Raw genomic sequence first — 20,948 nt, 5'->3', positions numbered from 1 at the left:
GAACCAATAGATATATTAGATCTAGATGGTAAATCGGGCCCAACTTAATAAGGAATTTCCAAAGAGTTATCTTTATCCCAAAAAAAGTTAACTATTTAAAGATGATTTCTTATATATGTTATGTTGTATGCTTTACATCATGTGAGGGAAGAAATTTTTTAACCATATGATTAACCTAAGCAAAGGCTTATCCTAAGAAAGACTATTTATAGCTGATTCATTTTGCGAATGATATGAAAGGATAATTGCTCTTTCTAACCAAATTCTGTTTACTTTCTAACCAATATATGGCAGATTGATCCTCCCCTGTATTCCTATAGGCTGAATTTGGGAGTATGTATCTATATTATACCTTTTAATAATTCTTACTTGATAATTTCTTTATTGGTGTTCCTTTATTTCTTCAAAACTTGAATGACAGCTTTAAATGACTTATTTTTGATTAAAGTATTTTTTGGCAATGCTTCGCCTATCTATTATTAAGTGTTGATTTAGGGAAAAGAACACTGAAAACTTTTTTTACTATGCTAAGAAAATTGCTAATAAAACATCACATGTTTTATTTTAATAGAGAAAGAGGGGACAATGGGCTATTTATTACTAGCTTATACCAATAACGCAATTATTTTTTTTTAAATCACAAACATGGTTTTCAGCTTAATACATTTGTCCCCAACATTTCAAAATAACAATTTCTTATTTGTTGGAATAACAACATTTTGAAAATTTGATTGGTTGTTTCATTAAGTTGAGTGTTCAAACGTTTCAACACTCAATTTTAATTTACAGTAGGTGTATTTTTGTGTATCATCATTGGGGCTGTACATTAGTCTACTGGCTTTTGTCTTTTCCCTGCTAACTTTATACCTGAGCTTGATCTTTAAATCATTTCAATGGTGCGCGGGGTGGTTTAGCGCACCATTGAAATGATTTAAAGATCCAGCTCTGATTTATTTCATTTGTCCCCAACATTTTAAAATAATGTTTTCTTATTCGTTGGCTTAATAACTTTTGGGACTAGTAAAATTTGATTGGTTGTTTCATTAAGTTGATTGTTAAAACGTTTCAACCATAAATTTTAATTTACAGTAGGGGTATTTTTGTGTATCATCATTGGGGTTGCACATCAATTTATTGGCTTTTGTCTTATCCCTTTGGATGCCTGTTTTTTTAACCTTTCTTTGTGAATCTAATAACTTTTAAGTTTGAGGGGTAGCTGCTATTTTAAATAACAAAAATAGGATGTTTGTCTGTGAGCTGGGACGTCCAAATGGGGGGGAGGGGATGTAAACCCCCCCTCCCCACCTTCCCCCCAATAAATTTGGGTGTTTTTAAATATGGCTACGGCATATAACTAGGAGTTGAAAAAAACCTTTTGAACTCTACTCTAAGGTTTTTTGAAAAGATTTTTTAATTCCGACCATAAACAAAAAGCGAGATATTTTAGACACCCTTTATTATATCTCTTTTTAATGGCCCTTGAATTTTTTACACTTTACTTTATTTTTTAATTTTGGCGTATATTAAGGAACATCTATGAACATATCTTTCATTTGTAAGTAGAGGAAATCAGGGATCTAAAGGGATAAGACAATAGTAGATAGATTGATATTCCGTCCAAATTGAATTTGGGGATGCCTAGGCAAAATTTTTGCATTTTAATTTTTACACCCCTCCCCCCCCCCCCAACATAAAAAAGCTTGGACGTCATTGTCCTGTACAATTAGTTTTTGAAACGGTTGGATATTAAGATTAATAAACATACCACTTAAAATTTTGAAAAAAGTCCCAACAGTTATTAAGCTATTGAATAAGAAAACGTTATAATAAAACTTTGGGGACTAATGTAATATTTTAGAAAGCCCAATGACCCCTCCCTTCCTGGATTGAATGAGAATGTGTACTTGCTTTCTACCTGACTTAACTAGATAAGATACCTTTTATATTTTAAGTATACCTAAGTAATTTTATGTAACCCTAATTAAATAATTAAGAAATAAAATTTAAAAAAATATGAAAGACAAGTCTTAATTAGAGCAAAATTTTTTTCGTCTACATAAATAGAAAAAAAGAAATGTTATAGATAACTAAAAGTGTACTCATTGTAATAAATTTTGAATTATAACTCTTTAAATGTAGAATGAAATGATCACATATATTTTGTTGTTCATTCGTTTTAACGAAAAAAATAATTTGCAAATGTTTAGGACACCTGCCCATTTCCAATATTTGAATATGATTTGTGTTTTTTATATATATTGGGGGAGGTTAATTTACCATATTTTCTATTAAAAAAATCACCCTATAAAAATATTTTTAAGTAACCATTCTTTATAATTAGAAAAATCAAAAATATCTTTAAAGAGGCCTTAGATGGTTACTTGCTATTATTTATAACACAGATAGGATGTATGTGGCGGAATTTACAAGGAACCGTGCTCAAAAACTTTAAAAAGATAGGAATATTTTTCCAAAATTTTAGTTAGAAAAACAATTGGCTGTTTTAAGACATAACCCAAAAGGTACTCGTATATCATCAAACCTGCTTTTTCTTGACATAGCTTAATGTAACTAAGAACAAAATAGGAACCCCTAGTAAACTTTATAAGGTACCTTAAACCTTTCCTAAGTCTTAGTTGACATTACTACATTTAGGAATACTTAACAATAACTAAGAAACTCCAAAGGTATACTTAACTAAAAGCTTACATAAGCCTGACATAAGAAAATACCATTAGGGACACTTATCTTCGTTTGTGATTCTCACTATTGATAGTATGCATAGCTCAATCATTGTACATTACGCTATATAGGTATATGCAAAATTTAGTGGCGAAGTAACACTACAAAATAAAATATAAATTACGTCCAGCTTATAACATTAAAAATTAAATTTGTTGACTACATTATGACCAAAGACTTTTAAAGTCCATTTCATCTTGATTATAAAACTAAATTTTCATCCAATGTTCATCAATATTGAATTGTACCTTTTTTGTAAAAGCTCTATAATTATTTATTGTTTATGATTAATAGCACATTAATTAAAGAAAAAAATTCTATTAATGGCTAAAAAATTAAATACTCTCTTCATTTTTATCTTATTCACCAAAAATAATATGTTTAAGAATAAAATTAACACACTGTATTCTCCAAGATTATTTACGTACCCATTCACGTAAGCTGAAAACATAAACACAGACATCATTTTTGCAACTAGTAAATATTTTCACGTAAACTAATGTCACATTTCAAAATAGATTAGGTTCATATTCAAATTTATTTATTTTGAGCATTTTTAATGCAATATAAATCACAGTTTTAAATAAAAATGATATAAACACTAAACACATTAAATAGAAAGAAAATTATATTGACAATAACAATTAAGTTAAATAATAGTGAAGCATCAAAAAGTTTAGAATTTGTAATGATGGACTGTAATGCAGTAACAAATTAAGAAAAATTGTTTTAAACTTAGGAGATAAAATATTAATATGATTATAAGTCAAGTTATTGAAAGCTTCTGTAACAAATGATTGAGTATTTTTTTTGTTAACTTGCTAGGGTATTTTTCTGCCAATATTTTGTTTGTACACATAAAATCTTATAAATAAATAAAAATATAATGCTTTAACACTATTTAAATAAAGATCTTATAGAATAATTTGAGATTATCTGTATTATCTTCTATTATCCAGGATAAAAGTTTTATATCTGAATAATTTGATCATTTGAGCCACAAATAATACCACCAAAGATATTCCAATTAAACCTAAAAATAAAAGATTTATTTGTTAAACAGCTGATTTTTCTTAATTTAAAGAATTAAGTATAAAAATAAATAACATTGCAAATCTAAAAAAAAACATTATACTGTTTTCAATACTAGTAGCTGCACCCCTAGCATCTAGGGGCTCTGTATTCGTTAGGGGAAGTTTAAACAGAATAATAATCTATTAAACATTTTAGTAAAATAGATTAACTATCCTGAGACCTATGCGAAGCTTATATGGAAAAATAAATCGGTTCAGCGGTTAGCAAAATCTTGTGCTACAAAGAAATAAAAAACTTACTGCTTTATAATGTTATATCAGAAGCTATTCATATGAAAAATGACGTCCTACAATACAATGACCAATGAAAGGCCAATACACAGACAAAATCCAATGTAAGGTCAGTATAAATTTCAATTGACCAATGCAATGGTAGGCCAGACATTTTTTCTGGGCACTATAAAAATCTTCGTGATAAAATGTCCCTTTATTCCTAACCTGCATAGACCCCAGTGGTCAGAAATAGCCTGTCTTTATGATTATCTGGCCAGCAAAGTCCTGGCAGCACCACAAGTCCATAGTTTGTCCCTGGACAGGCACCAGACCTAAATTGGAAGAATAAGATTTTCAAAAGTAGCTAGATAAATAAGATTAGTTATTTAGCGCATCCAATTATGGACAGCTTATCGCGGATATTTAAATGAAGAATTATAATATTAATACAGTTTGGTAAGCCCCAAGGGGCCCAATGCCCAGGCTAACAAAACTGGTATTTTAGGATTTTAGTTTTGTTATTCGTGGAAATTGTCTGTAAAAAGATGCTATACATAATTTTTGAGTATCGCGAGAACCGGTTCTAATCGGTTTTGAAGCCATACTGGAAAAAATATTATACAAATATTTAGCAATTGACAATGAAAAAAAACCTATAACACCACAATGTGTTACACATAAGCAAACAAACTTATCATAAAAATACAATGCAACCCATAATTACAAAATTTACGTTATTAAAAATGAATTTAATTTGCAGAATAGCGAATAGTTATTTCTAGCATTGTATAATAAACAGCTTTCCGCATATATAAAAATGTACATTTTTATATTCGAAGAAAACTGGATATAATACCATGCTAGATGTAACTTTTCCGTATAACTTAAAACCGGTTCTAAGATTTCAAAAAAAACGGGAAATTAATTAAAAATCTTCTAGCAAACGCTTTGTTAATATCAAACTGACTAAAATAATAAGAAGATAAGAAAACTAGAATAATAGAATAGAACTCACCCTAGAATACATGCCACATCTAGCGCAGCTATAGAAGTGCATACTAGGAAGGCCAGGAATTGTTTGTAGTTGTATCTAAAGACACAGACATCCAGCCAAACACAATGGTGATCACGACATTCCATGTGATCATTACAAATCCTGAAATTAGTAAAAATTTCTCTTGAAGGGTTGTCCTTCAAGAAATTGATATTTTCTTTCGAAGGCTTCCCTGGACAAGTAGTATAAGGTACCATACAAAAATACACCCAGCTGAACTGTTTGTTTCACAATTTTTAGGATAGGTTCTTGGTAGGTTTTAGGCTTTTATGGATGGGGAGGGAGGGACGTCACAGCTCAGAGAGAAAAAATAACCCCTCCCTCTAACTTTTTATTTTTAAATCGGATCATGGAAAGAAAACGAAGTAGCAGGTTTCTAACCCCGCGGGGCAATCATTAACATTTATTTAACCTATATATGATAACCCATCAAAAGCTACTGTGAAAATGAGACGAAACCCGCTACTTCGCGTCATTTCCATGATCTAAAACACTACTAATAATCTATATATTCAAATAAATTAAAATAATCAAATTTCTACGAATTTAGATATCATTAAATAGTTCTTGCAATTATGTAGTGCAATACTTAAAGTACAGACTGATAAATTAAATGAAATTAAATAGTTACCATGTACTGTTAAGACATAAAGATAAATGGTGTAAAATTAATCTGTCTGGTACTCTTACAACCAGTAAATTATAACGCTTGTATCACAGGAATGTAAAGGATAAAATTTTACACTATAAATGTCAAATTCAGATTTTTCTTTTAAAACGTGTTAACCTTTGTACATATGATATTGAAAAAAATAAAGAAATATATATGTGTATTTTTTTGTAAATAAGCATAAAATAAAGATTTTATAAAGTTGACTATTAATGTCAAGAAATTAATAAAAAAATGTTAAGGTTAACTTTTTAATTTTTTTGGCACTCAACTACCCCCCGTCTACCCTCCCCCCACTTACTACCTCACTAAAAATAGCCTGAAACCTCATCGGAATTATAGCCAATGCAAAACTTAGCACATATAATCAAATTGAACCTGCAATAATCTCCGGTAAATTTGGAATCACTCAGTTTTCTTTGTTTTCCAGCCATAGCTTTAACCCGCCAATACCAGAATAGACTCCATAAAGACACATTCACTAAATTAAATAAAAGTAATTGTAGATATGATTCGCTCCAAACATTGCAATTATCAATAAATATATTTAAAATCATGATATTACACAGAGAAAAGGGATAATTTTCCTTAATAAAAATAACTTACTTATAATATAAAGTATTATGAAGGGGGCAAAAAGTAGAAGCAACAAAAAAGGAAAACAAAAAACTTTCCAAAAGAGACACAATCACAAAGGGTAAATTAACAAACAGTTACTTTATGAATTGAAAATATTTCATGTGGTACTTTTTCGTGAGTTCGTTTTTACCTTAGAATAGTTTATGTTAAGTTAGGTTATATTTGATATTGGGTAGCTACTCAGGGTTAGGGCAACGCAGGTATGGGCCCCGCTGGGTAAGGTGATAAAGATAAGGGGAAAAAACACACCTTTTTTTCAATTCATTAAAAAGATAAATGAAGGGGGCGTTGTGTGCTTCCTATATCCTTTGAGGGAAAGTAACGAGTTTTATATATTTATAATCCAATGAAAGAAAACAATAAATCTGAAAGATAAACAGAAATTATACCTAGAAATAAGTTTTCTAGTGGAGAAACAATCATAGGAAGATTCCAGAAGAATCCTACAAATTCTACCTGAAAAAAATAAAGGGCTTGTCAATTGCAATTAAGCAACTTATAAGCTACTTTAATTACATTCCCTCTGTATTATTTTCAAGTCTCTGTTTTGTTGAAAAGACGCTGCAAAACCCTGGTGAGGTAAGGTAGTATAATATACAGCGTTGCGGAGCCGTTTGATTTTGGTGCGGCTCCGGCTCCGACCTAAAATCAAGAAAAACTCGACATTTTTTTTTCCCCATAAAAAAAGATATTTTTGACTTTTGAAGGTTTTAAAAGTTCAATTTTTGATAAAAATGGACTTGAAAAAAAGGGCATTTGCACATGACAAAACAGAGTTACCAAATTATAATTTATAAAAAATTTCTTTATCTATCTAGTACGGAGCCGTTTTTTAACGAAAATTACGGCTCCGGCTCCGCAACACTGATAATACACATAGTAGTTTTAGATTCCCACTCAGTAAATTGAACCAATGCGCAGTAAAAGAAATCGGTTAGAATGTGAATAAATATAGCCTCGAAAGAGGAGTTATTTATATTTTATCAATTTATCCAAACTAGCATCTACGCCTCTAGAAACCTTTCGGGGCACTTGAGAGGGGGGAGAATGGAAGAAGTCGACCCGATTCCCCATTTTCAATTTAAGTTTTGAAAATTAAAAGTAAAAAAAATATTTTTGGAGGGTAGTTTCTATGGGGTAATTTCTTCTGAAAGGGGGGAGTTACCCTACCCAAAAATAGTTATAAACCATCCCTGGGCTGTAAGAATTTTCACTGAAAAGGAGAAACATATCGGTCTAACAGTTAGCGAGATCCTTCGCTACAGACAAAAAAATCTTACTACACATAATATAATAGGATAGGATAGTTGAATTTCTTAGGATAAAGCTGGTTATCGAAAAATTATATTGTCCACAAATTTCGTTGCTCATGTTATTGGAATGAACCATACGTAACTAAACAACAACAAATATGTTTGTCTGCTAAAAATACATTTTATAGTTGGACGATTTTCGTGCCTGGCGGACCATCCAGAGTTATACATCTAATGGTAGAATAATTATATGCACATTCTAGAAATCCATGTAGGCAATAACAGGGATGTGGAGCTTTAAATTTGTATATCCAGGTAAAGATATTTATCATACGCTTTACTTCTCAAATGCTGAGTGTAATATTTATGATTCTAAAACTACAGTAGTTATCAGGGATCTAAAGGAATAAGACAATAGCAGATAAATTCATTCACATCCGTATTAATTAATGATACACAAAATTACCCCTTCTGTAGATTAAAATTAGTGGTTGAAACATTTGAACACTCAACTTTATGAATCAACCAATTAAAATTTACTTAAGTCCCAAAAAAATGTTAAGCCAACGAAAAAGAAAACGTTACTATAAAGACTTTGGGGACTAGTGTAATAAACAGAGGTAGATTCTTTAAAAAATTGTCCCACTAATCGCTTAGTGGGGCAAAATTGTTTTCGTGAAAAATCCACCAAAATCACATTAAAAATCTACAAAAATTAAACAAAATCATATGTTAATAACCCTTCTATGATTTTGTTTAATTTTTGTAGATTTTTAATGTGATTTTAGTGGATTTTTCACGAAAAATTTTGCCCCACTAAGCGATTAGTGGTGCAATTTTTTTTGTTAAGAATCCACCTCAGTTCATTACAGTGAAGTTTTTTAAAGGAATAAAATTTTAAAATCTAAAATTGAAATTGGAGTTTCGTTTCCCCCCTCCTTTCTCCCTTCCCTCATGTGCCTCTAGAGGTTTTCAGAGGCTAAGCTGCTATTGCCTTTAAGATGAAGTTCTTCCGGCTCCACATCCCAGTGCAATAACCATAAAAAAATGTAATTTATCTTGCATAGAGTAGGTGCCAATCTGCTATTATAGTATTTCTAATATTGCAATGCATATAAAGAAATTTGTTCAAATAAATCTCTGAATTTTACATTTACTATAAAATAGCCTGTAAATTCGGACGAGGTATCACATAGCCCGGGCCTGAGAAACCCAGCAATAGGGTATTTTAATTTCCCGCCTAATTTTAAAGGTCTCAATGTTAATTATTGGGGTTGAACACCCTGAACAGCGCTAATAAGCATTATAGATAGAATTTTTAAACTGCTTTTTTATTTTGTGCCAAAATATTCAAATAATTTTGAAAAGATATGTTGAGTTTTTAAAAAAAAACTGATTGAAATGCTCAAAAATGGTAATTTATAAAAAAAAAAACTTACTAAAATAGACATTTTATTATTGTTGGTATTACTGAAGCATAAGTGATAATGATATTTACCCACCCTCATTAAGAGAATTTATTATACATGCCATATAATTCCCTTTCTTCACCACAAACAAAGAAACCCTCTCAAATTTCAAAATGTTCCCCCTTCCATGGCAATGGTGTTCATACATTAAATTTAAATAAAAATAGGAAATGATCATAGATAGAATGGTGTGAAAGAGTCTAAACTATCTTAAAATATGCAATATTTTTGTATTCTTCTAATATTTGAGTTAACAACCTTTAAGGGTCCCCACAAAATTTAATTACTGAAATACTAAAAGCTAGGAGTAATGTTATTACTTTTTATATGGAAAATATAATTGACAAAGGCATGACCAATTAACTCTAAGTCTAAACAATGACGCCTCTTAAATGTTTTCCCTGCTGTAAAGAATTGACACTAATTAACAAGTAATATGATAAGGATTGCATACAGGTCAGCTAATTAATAGGCTAGCAAATTCATGTTTTACACAATCAAAAAACTAAATTAATTTACCTTAATTAAACTAATTTATTTTGCGATAAAACATCAAAATAGATATTTTCAAGTTTTTAAAAATGCAAGTAAAGAGTGAATCTACTTCAACTCCAATATTCCCTCTGTCATCTAAAAATGTAAACTTGTTTTAAATATACAATGCAAAAATCCGATGAAAATTATATCATATAAAAATTTTATCAAACAAGGATGACAACATACATAAAAGCGAAGCACTGAAACGGTAGGACAAACGTACATAAACACTTTTATAGTGTCAGAACTGAATAATCAGAATATAAATGTAAAAGATTCTAAGCAAAATTGTAAGTAAATTTGTTAAAAACTGCTTGATACAGGATAATGTTTATGGACATACTTACATTTTTATGACTTGATTATAGAGTTGCTTTGCTTATAATATAATACTTTGTTGTCCCAGGAATCAGTTTACCAAAACTCTAATCATTGGAAGAAAAAAAGTTAAAAGTCGGGGATAGGTCAATAGAAGAAGAAAAGTAAATAGTCAGGGATAGGTCAATGGAAGAAAAAAAGTTAATATTCGGGGATAGGTCAATGGAAGAAAAAAAGTTAATATTCGGGGATAGGTCAATGGATGAAAAAAAGTTAATATTCGGGGATAGGTCAATGGATGAAAAAAAGTTAAAAGTCGGGGATAGGTCAATGGAAGAAAAAAAGTTAATAGTCGGGGATAGGTCAATGGAAGAAAAAAAGATTAATAGTCGGGGATAGGTCGATGGAAGAAAAAAAGATTAATAGTCGGGGATAGGTCAATGGAAGAAAAAAGGTTAATAGTCGGGGATAGGTCAATGGAAGAAAAAAGGTTAATAGTCGGGGATAGGTCAATGGAAGAATAGGGTTAATATTGAGAAGTAAGATAACGTAGAATATAATTTTTTAGGTGGTGCCTGCATCACCAATTCACTAGTTCATTATATACAAGGATCTACAGGGATAAGAAAATGGCTGATAAATTAATGATAAATTCTTAAAGTTACCCCTAATGTAGATTAAAATTAGTGGCTAAAATGTATGAATACTAAACTTAAGTAGTGTCATAAATCCGTCCTCCCCCCCCTCCATGAACTTCCTCTCGATTCAAAATCACGTCATATATATAACGACCCCCCCCCCCCCTTTTATTAACACGGCATATTTATTATTATTATTATTAATAACAACCCCGGTGCACAATGTTCTGTGTCAATTAAACTAACCCCCCTCCCCTTGAAGGAGTCTTAGAAAATGCCATTTCTCGCGGTCGTTGCGGTCATACGTCATGTTGGAGGGTGACGCAAACATTTATCTTGATTTCATAGCGAATCAAATAATCTTGCAAGCCTTAAATAGTAAATCAAATTGTGAAAACTAAGATCTTACATTTGTGTCACCTTTCCAACATTTCATATGACTGCGTACGACCGCGAGAAATGGCATGCTATTAAACTGATTATTATTATCCCCTTTTCCCTACCTTAAAATCCAATTTGAAGGCAATTTCAAACCGGAATAATTTACCTTGAAATTGGTGGGAATCCCAAAATATGAACTTTAAATCTTATTACTGGGTTTTTGAATCGGGGCATTTGAATGTTTTCCCGTAAATTCGACTTCAATTTAACTTCGTACCACAAAGTAGGTTACTTTACTATACATAGATTTAGGATAATTAAAGATCAAACATATTTCATCAAAGGCAAAAAAGGGAAAATTGAGATTGAATTTTAAAATATTATGTATGTAGAGCAAATTTATGAAAACAAGGAAGAAAAAAAAACCAAAGACATGAAAATAATTGTGTAACACGTTAAATTGGACGTAGATTTTTTTACACATGGCTCGGCAGCAGTTCATTAGTCACCAGCTGCTGGAAAATAACTTTTCTGTGAATTTTAAAATTAGCTCAATTTCAAAACATGGCTGTACATAATTTTCTGCTCTTCCCTACCCTTCAAATACAGAGTTCCTAGATGTTAAGGGAGCAGTATCTAGTAATAACAAAAAGAAAAAATGTATAACAAAACTTTCTTTGTAAAAAAAAGTGTCAAGTATGACAAATTAGTTTCTTGATATGTTGTTAATATTTCAAAATAAAAATACCCAACCAAGATTTTAGTAACTATAGTTTTAGAACTATCAACTTAGGACTCTTAGATGTGGCGTGCAAAGACATTTTCAGGGGGGTGTAAGACTTGAGGGTTCAAAAAAAGGAGGAGGCAGTCTATATAAATTTAATATAGTAAATTAGGTCTTTCTCCTAACAGTACAGATTTAATAGTAAGTTCTTATTAGCTTTATTTTTGGGCAAATTTGATTTTATAACAAAACAAAAATATCAAAATTTCGATAGGAAAAATCTTTAAATTTCCAACTTTATTGTAAACTCCTTGTATTTGCAAATTATTTTCTTTTGTATTTTGAGGAGTGTTGAGTTTACTATTTCAAATCCCATTGAACTATTTTTCATTTGTACTTGAATAAGAATGACAACATCCATAACAAAAATAAATCAAAGCAGCATTCTATCCTTCTTCTAAACTGAGAATAATAAGAAAAACTTTTGTATATATAATTAATCACAGCTAGGCAGTCGCGCATAAGCCTAAAATTTAAACCCACTTGTGTGCAAAAAGTTGGAATGTCTGCTTAGGAACAGGTTTAGTCATCCTGAATTTCAAAGTTATAATATTACGATTTCACTAAGGCATACAAGCGGCTGTCGAGCCCTAATATTTAAGCATACTTTTTAAAAGAAGACCTTTAGGTTGCTTTGTGAAGTTTCTATGCTTTCATGTGCCTTTTTCTATAACATTTATAGAAAAGATTTACTTCAGATAATTTTTTACCTCATAAATGTAGAAAATAACAAATGCAACACAATAAGAGGTATTAACAAATATCTTGGATTTTGGTCTGTATCTTAATATAAACCTAAAAATAAAGAGAATATTTGAGTTTGGTGAAAAATGAAAAACATTTGAGCCTGCCAAGCTGTTGTTGCAGATTTGTGAAAGTATTGGCTGCTTAGAAACAGCTGTGGATTATTAAAATAATTGCAGTTCAGCTGGAGATCAATAAAAAATGTTTTGAAATGGCGGCATTTATTTGGTTTTTATATTTCTGCAAGATTTCCAAAATTTGGCTGGCGGATGCAGTTGCAGCTTTTAAAAAAAAGTCCAGAATAAAATCATTATACCTGAAAACTTTTTATAGTGCCGATGAAAAAAATGTCATACTGGCCTACCATTGGTCAATTAAAATATATACTGGCTTGTCATTTGTAATTTATACTGAGTATTGGCCTATCATTGGTCATTCGTATTGTATGACGTCATTTTTTATCGGAATTATAAAGAGCTTCTTATACCTGGCAGTTAAATATCCAAGTACAGGTATACATCCAGTAAAAATTGACAACAGGATTGGATGCAGTGAAGATAGATAGAAAATAGATGGAATAAACAGTCCTGGCAATACTTTATCAAATGATATCCTGAAAAAATACAAAAAAACATAAAATATTAAATTTAAAAAATTACTGAAACATTTTGCTGACATATAATTTGACTGTAAGGTATTATTTCATATCAAACTGGTCATATTTAATTTTTTACTGTAAAAATTAAATTGATATTCACTTTGTGCCATTTATTTATATTTATATTTCTTCCTCTTCATAAAATTCATCATCTATTTTGATTTGATAAATGAAAAACCCTTGTACAACTATCAAATCATATTTTAACCTAAACTAAGACAACTCATTCATTTTCAAATTGTTTAAAACTTAAGTTTACCTAATCTAACCTAATAAAAAAAGACTACCTAATAGCCCCTCCTTTCATAGGAAGACGACATCTGTCTTCAACTTGATCAAGGACCCTGCTGTACATATCAGAATCGTTGGGTGACCCAGTTATTATGTTATCCACCATCCTAAGATAAATTGAAATTTTAGTTAACTAAGAATATGATTTATGTCTGTCTCCCACTAAATATATGGCTAACCACTAGACTATTCAGTTTTACTTTACAGGAAGGCTAGGTCCGAAGTAATATTATACAAATTTTGGGTTTATTTAGTCTTAAAAGAAAAAAAGTTCCTCGCAAACATCTCTCTTTGTTCGTTTGATCTTCCCCTATGCTATTATTCTTGGTAATAAGAAAAAATATAGTCTAGAATTTCTTGTGAATATTCGTATGACAAATAAAAGCACCTACTCTAGAACTATTTTTTCCGTCCATTTATTTGTTGCCTTTGTTATTAACTTTAGTAATAATAAAATAATGGTTCATACTTGTCAAGATCGTGACAATCACAACAAAGATCCAGCAAGTGACCCGGGGATCCATCATTTCGCCTAAATAAAAATGAAATAATTAGTTTTCTTCTAAAAAGTCACCTAAAATCAACATTTGCTATACTTTTTAACTACTGCCGAGCCATACTTGAAATTTGAAATATCTTTACAAATCGACAGTTTGATATTTTGTCCCATACTCAGCACTCGTGTCTTTTTTGTAGTGATCGGGAGCCGCGTGATTATATCTTCCTGAAAGCTTTTTTGGGTTGTACAAAGTGGTTTGATGAAGTCGGCTGCTGCTGAATACAGAATTTAAGGCTTTCTCTAATGGACACAAAAGTAGCTTTAACCTTTGGACTTGGAAGTCACGCGGATGTAGCTGATTTGAAAGCAGGGATATGCGGCTGCGGCTAATCCATGCATAATGACATATACCTGTACTCACAACAACACAAAGGATCCTCTCTCATTTTTAATTAAAAATCTATCTAATTATATAAAGGCGTTAAAAGAGTTTTTTGTCTGATCTCTGTAATAATTGAACAGATGGGGATCTCTCTTTTAGTTAATCATCACATAGGTCTTATGGTGGTTTTAGACTATTTTAATTTTAGATTTTAGGCTATTTCTTAGCCCTCTCTGTCCCTTCGAATACAGAGCCTGCGGTACAGGGGGCGTATCCGCTAGTTTATTATACAAATTAATAAAATGAATGCCTTTAGTTTTTAATAGGAAGAAGATGAAATAAATTAAAATTGAATTATGTAATCATATTATAAAACAATAGGTTTTCAATAATAAAAAAAGTAAGTATCAATTTACTAATTTGTTACAGCTGATTTTTAATAATATGCTAATTTATCACCAAAAGTAAAATAAACTGCCTCAACTTGTGTTTACTTGAAATACATGCAATTTGCTTATCAGGCAGTTCATAGTAAACAAGACGCGGGTTTCTTAGATTTTTTTCTAGTTTAATAACAGCACATTCGAGGGATAATTGCGACTGATATTTTACTGTAAATTACATGAAAAAAATGGTCTTAGAAACGACTGAAAAAATGCCGATAAGAAATACAGGGAGGTAAGGGAAGGAAATAATATGAAAGGGGAAAGATAGTACGTTCGTTGTCATGACAATTTGTGACTTCAAACTTGTGAAAGCAATGGTAAAAGATTCTTAAAATCAATTGATAAAAAGAAGTATTTTAATTTTTTTGTCCAAGACTTGACAAACACTTGTAAAGCAGAAAGAGAGGGGGCAATGGGCTTTTTATTATACTAGTCCCCAAAGTTTTTTAATAACGTTTACTTATTCGTTGGCTTAACATTTTTGGGGACTTTTTCTGAATTTTGATTGGTTGGTTTATTAAGTTGAGAGTTCAAACGTTTTAACCACTAATTTTAATCTACAAAAGGGGTAATTTAGTGTGTCATTATGAGGGTTGCTCATCAATTTATCAGTTATTGTCTTATCCCTGCTTGTAACCACTACAGTTTGGGGAGATATTGCACTGTTAATTATTATGGTACCCAAAATTTTCTAATCCTGTTCCCAGCGTTTCGGAGCCGTTTGATTTTGGTGCGGCTCCGGCCTAAAATCAAGAAAAACTCGACATATTTTTCCCCCCATAAAAAAAAATATTTTTTATTTTTAACTTTTGAAGGTTTTAAAAGTTCAATTTGTGATAAAAATGGACTTGAAAAACTTCAAAAGGGCATTTGCACATGACAAAACAGTGTTACCAAATTATAATTTATAAAAAAATCTCTTTATTTATCTAGTCCGGAGCCGGAGCCGTTTTTTAACGAAAATTACGGCTCCGGCAAAATATGGCGGATCCACGGCTCCCGACTCCGAAACCTGCCCGCTCCCATTCGCTGACTTATGCCTTTGGAAACTTTTTATTTAAGCTGGATTGATTGTTTCAAACTAGCAGTGTCCAAACTTTTTAACCAATACTTTTTATCTACTGGGAAAGGTAAATTTGTATATCATCATTGAGGAAGTTAAAAATGTAATCGTTTAATGGTTATCCCTTCTCAAGAACCCTACAAATATACTGTTTTTGCGTAAAATCATTATAATGTTTATTTGAAATTTTTTTTATTAATCTATATCATTATCAATGCGAGAAAGTTAAAATTATGTTCTTTCTGCCTTCTAAAAGTAAACAAACCATAAATTTAATAACACCAAAAAATTAAATAAACCTTTATATCTATCAAAGTTTGGTGCTGATTTCAATAGGGATATTTGTATTATGAACAAGGATGTCAACATCCATAAAAACGAAGCTTTGAAATGGTAGAATAAACGAACATTAACACTTGTAGAGTGCCATAACTGAATATGCACAATATAAATGTATAAGATAAACAAAATTTTAAGAAAAATTCATTTGCTGCCCAAACATAGGAGACTTTTTTAAGGGCATGCCTACATTTTTAGCACTGGATTATAGAGATGTCTCGCTTCTAATATTGTACCTTGTTGTCCTAGGAGTCTTTTATCTAAAAATCAGGTAAATATTATAATTATATCCTACAAAAAAAGGTTGGACGTGCGGTCTTACTAGTAACGATTATAGAGTTGCTACGCTTCATAAATTGTTACAGGAATCATCATGCAAAGTTTGAAATCGATAAGACTATTCTATAACCTAATTAAATTAACTAAAAGAGCTAACTGTCCCGGACGGACGGACCGACACTAATTATAGAACAGTTTCGTTTTTAAAAATCAAGCAATATAATACAATTTTCATAGCCATTAATATCACATGCACAAAGTTATATATATCAGCGCAATGCTTTAGGCTTCAATAGATTTCAGCTATATATTAATATTTACATAGCAAATAAAGTTGAAAGTTATGTATTTCAGCAATTTTTTAAGTATGTGTGATTATATAAGTTTTATTTGCTATGACTAAGAGCTTTATATAACATATAAAAAAAATTATAAAAGATTATAAAATGAAAAATCATGTACTAATACACGGGACAGTTTAATGGCATGTAATAAAAGCCTTCTGCAAGAAATATAAGTTACTGAGTTTAGCTTGACTGTTGTATTTTATAAAGCTAAAGAAGGTAGTGCCCCTAGCTTCTAAGGCCTATTATTTAGACAGATAAGAATAAAAATAGCCTAAAACTTTCCTAACACTTTGATAAAAAAGAATAGCCTAAAACCATCTTGGTTCTTATAAAAACCTATAATAAAGATCCCAATTGGTGAATTGAAACTTCTGATACAAACATAAAAACATTACTACTTTTATATAAGCTGCGCTACTATAGTAAGTTACTATGGTATTAAAGAAGTGCCATGGTGTACCATGTACGTCATAACCGTGAAAAGAAAACATTGTATAAGACAGGGAAATATATTCTGAAAAAATAATAGAACAACAAAGGAAAAGATTTTCAATTGATTAGACACAATTGAGAAAAAATTGGTTTAGGTCGTTCTTTTAAAACATGCAAAGCATGTTCTATAAAGATATTTTCTCCCTCACATAGACTTAACATCGAGAGGGTTGTAGGCTTCTAAGGGTTTAAACTAGACAAATAGAGGGGTGATATATTATCTTAAGGGGTGTTGCCTTTTGATGTACGACATTCATTCAGTTTATTATTAGGGGGGGGGGGGGATGACGACACTTATTACGGTATACACCTCCTGGAAATAATATCGAAAACATAATGACACTCTAGGTATACGAGCTTTGACATTGATGTTTTTAAGTGTAAACATTAGCTGTTTTTAAGAATACCTTTATCTATTCTATAAAAGTGTACATTATATATTATTTTTCAACCAATAGTCATTATATAACTTTACGTGCGCTAGTACACGCATTTTAAGTGACTAATAGCAATTTTATGTAAGATAAAAATTAATATAATGTAGTAAAAATTTAGTAATGATTTATATAAGCTAACAATGTTATTTTAAAGAGATAGTAAAACTTCATGTAGTTGAGTTCTTAATGTTTCAGAGAGTGGTTAAAAGTAATTATAAAGAAAATTCCAAAATGTTTCATACAATTAAAGCAGTTCTGGGTTTAGGTGAGATTTTTTTGTGAACAAAGTATCTATTTTATTTACTTTGTAGGTCTGTATATCAGAATTACTGTGATATAAGCGTTAATCTTTGAACCCATTTTGTTTGAAGGAAATTTCATTTTATTATCAGTTTAAGAACAAATTAAAAATGTCTCTTTTATATTTCAAAATCTGAATGTGTTGTCATCATTTTTTGCATGATTAATTGAGATGTAGAGGATTTTTTTTATACAAAATTCAGTTTAAATAAATTAAAATTATGATCCATGCACTGCACAGCGTTTTGCCAGTATTTCATGAAAGGTGAAAAAAGAGAGGCATAACTTTAAGCAATTTTATTTGAGATGACACTCCCTTCTGCTTTTCCCGCTAATGCAGGGATTTAATATCAGGTGAAATATTCTTTCTGGTACTTTGAATTAAATTATATTTTTTGTAGGCCCCGAGGTAGAGGCTGCGCCCTACAAGGTCCTGCAGAAATTCGATGGTTATGATCTGATAGAGTATCCAGAACAGAAATGGAGTTCTGTCAAGAGTTCGACACCCAGCACGGATGGCATGTTCTGGAAGCTTTTCAACTACATTGAAGGTAATTTGGTAATCTTTAAATAATCTGGTTCACCTTTTCAGAATGATATTTGCCATTAGCTTATTTTAGTGTTAATCCTGTTAAGTTCGTGATTACATTACATGGCCAAACGTCCTTCATAAAAACAACAAACCATTTGATTTCACGACTTTGCTGTGCAAGTAAACTATGAAATGTAATGCACAGTGCCCTGATTTAGTGCGTGGCATTCCCATGATCTTAAGGCTAGATGCCATGGCGGTTCTAAGTCTAACGATGTGCATAGCATTTTTCAAAAAGCTGTGTAATTTGAATTTTAAGAAGTTCCACAATGTTTTGCTTATCCTGGAGTAGAATTCTGACTTACTTTTTTGTCAGGTAAAAATTCTGACAACAGTAAGATCAGCATGACAGTGCCTGTGATGATGTCCCACGCCAGCAGCGGCACAGAGATGCAGTTCTTTATCCCAGAGAAGTTTCAACAAAATCCGCCAAGCCCAAATAATGACGAAGTACAGGTTGGTTATAATTAAGTATATTTTAAAAATTAAGCGTCTATTTTACTATCCCTCTGTTTAAAACTCGCGTAAAACGATTATTGGGGAAGAGGTTAAATAACTGTATGGACCCTTCCCGCGATAGTTTTTTACCCTCCAAAAAACAATTCTACACGGAGGTAAAAATGACAGGGGGGTGGAGGGGAGGGTTAATAAAAATACCAAGTTGACGAACACATGATATGGATCCATCTATGAAATTGAAAATACTTAGATAGTGAACCGACCAGCTATGATCCTGTACTCCAAGTTTCTACCTGGATTCCCCAAGTTTGAGGAGGAGGCCAGAAAGTTCCAGGAAGAGCTGGAAGAGGATGGGATCACAGATGCAGATTTTTCTGTATTTTACACCGCAGGTACGTTTACATTTTAGACAAGATGTGTAAATGTAGAAAATTAGGAACAAATCAATAAAGATTTAAAACCAAAGTACCCAAAGTATTTTATCTAACAAATGAGAGAACGTAGTTTATAAACATTGGGAAACAGTACAATAATAAGTTTAATGTCCCCTTAACTACCTGGCCCAAGTAGTGGGGCCTTTTGTGGCCAACTTGGCTGTGTTTATAATTCTGACGCTATCGGCTGATATTCAAAGAACAATTAAAGTCAGCACGGGGTTCCCACCCCGTAGGTGAGTTACATATAGTTCGTGTCCCATCTATTCTTATACTTTAGAATTTATAACATACATTTCTAAATATTATTTTTAGGCTACGACAATCCTTACAAGCTGATGAACAGACGGAATGAAATCATGTTCAGGAAGATTTAAGTTTTAATTCTCTAGTAATTTACTTTTCATGTGTAAATTTTACTTCACTATAAATACCAAAAATATCTGTGTTCAAATACAATGCATTTAAATTCTTAATGTAAAATTGTACCTATTTGTTTTAATGTAGACAAATTGTACCTACTAACATTTCATATGTAATAGATTTCATACTTGTATTAGCCTTTGGGTTTTACACAATAAAAGTTATAGATTTTTATTAGTTTAAATTTTTAGCTTTTTTATATAAAAAATTTGCAAATGAAATTATAATAAATAAGGGGGGGGGTTTTTAATGCAACCATCTCGTAATCAATGTATAAATGGCACTTAGAATTCGAATTTTGATCTGAAATTTTGCATGAGTAATCCTTGGTAGGTCTATTTTCCCTAAATCGAACAAAAAGTTGGAAAAGTAACGGCTGGCAGCTGGCGGCTCAGCCGTTTAGCCGTTTTTTGCCTATTTTCAGGGCAAATTCATCATTAATTACGTAGGAATCAACTTTTAAAAACATATTTTTGGTTTAATTCATGTTAAATGATAGCAATAACCATTTTTAAAATTTCTAGTGCCAGCTGCTAAACGGCTAGAACCGGCTGAAAACGGCTGGGAGCCGCCAAGAGTATGATGAGTAGATAGGGCATGTGACATGTCTAGGGGTAAATTTTTATGGTTGCTGAGCTCAAAAATGCTACCAAAAATAGTTGCAGCCCATCCATATGGCAGCTGGGTAACAGCTGCAGCTCAGCTGGTAGCGGCCAAGAGTAGAATAAGTAGATGGAGCTTGTGACGTGTCTTGGGGTAGGTTTTTATGGGTGCTGAGCTCAATAATACTACAAAAAATAGTGGCAGCTGGGTAACGGCCGCTGCTCAGCTGGGAGCGGCTAAGAGTAGAATGAGTAGATAGGGCTAGTGACGTATCTAGAGGTAGGTTTTTAGGGGTGCTGAGCTCAAAAATACTACCAAAAATAGTGGCCGCCCATCCATATGGCAGCTGGGTAACGGCCGAAGCTCAC

At 31.5% G+C, this 20,948-nt stretch overlaps 2 protein-coding genes across 2 annotated transcripts; one reads left to right on the top strand and one right to left on the bottom strand.

Moving 5' to 3' along the window:
• Positions 1–3,260: 3,260 nt before the first annotated feature.
• Positions 3,261–14,460, bottom strand: LOC145314281 (palmitoyltransferase ZDHHC23-B-like). The gene is made up of 10 exons (XM_080154134.1): positions 14,396–14,460; positions 13,955–14,017; positions 13,482–13,592; positions 13,024–13,149; positions 12,503–12,587; positions 6,802–6,868; positions 6,152–6,254; positions 5,065–5,205; positions 4,275–4,381; positions 3,261–3,775 (listed from the first exon to the last, which is right to left on the bottom strand). Exons 1-10 carry the CDS (start codon positions 14,428–14,430, stop codon positions 3,684–3,686), a joined length of 930 nt encoding a protein of 309 aa, XP_080010260.1. The 5' UTR covers positions 14,431–14,460; the 3' UTR covers positions 3,261–3,683.
• A 3,450-nt stretch (positions 14,461–17,910) lies between these two features.
• Positions 17,911–20,243, top strand: LOC145314278 (heme-binding protein 2-like). Its single transcript, XM_080154130.1, has 5 exons — positions 17,911–18,034; positions 18,471–18,620; positions 18,978–19,117; positions 19,371–19,512; positions 19,870–20,243. The coding sequence occupies exons 1-5, from the start codon at positions 17,956–17,958 to the stop codon at positions 19,929–19,931; spliced, it is 573 nt and encodes a 190-aa protein (XP_080010256.1). The 5' UTR covers positions 17,911–17,955; the 3' UTR covers positions 19,932–20,243.
• The last annotated feature ends 705 nt before the right edge of the window (positions 20,244–20,948 follow it).

The sequence above is a fragment of the Acartia tonsa genome, chromosome 3, assembly GCF_053477335.1.
Source record: "Acartia tonsa isolate MP-2025a chromosome 3, ASM5347733v1, whole genome shotgun sequence".
Taxonomy (NCBI): Eukaryota; Metazoa; Arthropoda; class Copepoda; order Calanoida; family Acartiidae; genus Acartia; species Acartia tonsa.
The sequence above is the reverse complement of the archived record's forward strand: the minus strand, read 5'-3'. Positions and strand labels throughout refer to the sequence as shown.

Excerpts from the sequence above, each read along its gene's own strand:
- LOC145314281 (XM_080154134.1), bottom strand. The coding sequence starts at position 14,430 with ATGAGAGAGGATCCTTTGTGTTGTTGTGAGTACAG. Across the intron at positions 14,018-14,395 it reads TTGTGTTGTTGTGAGTACAG|GCGAAATGATGGATCCCCGG; the intron begins GTATATGTCATT and ends ATTTTTATTTAG. Across the intron at positions 4,382-5,064 it reads GATGTGGCATGTATTCTAGG|GTCTGGTGCCTGTCCAGGGA; the intron begins GTGAGTTCTATT and ends CTTCCAATTTAG.
- LOC145314278 (XM_080154130.1), top strand. The coding sequence starts at position 17,956 with ATGTTTCAGAGAGTGGTTAAAAGTAATTATAAAGAAAATTCCAAAATG. Across the intron at positions 19,118-19,370 it reads CAAATAATGACGAAGTACAG|ATAGTGAACCGACCAGCTAT; the intron begins GTTGGTTATAAT and ends GAAAATACTTAG. Across the intron at positions 19,513-19,869 it reads TTCTGTATTTTACACCGCAG|GCTACGACAATCCTTACAAG; the intron begins GTACGTTTACAT and ends TATTATTTTTAG.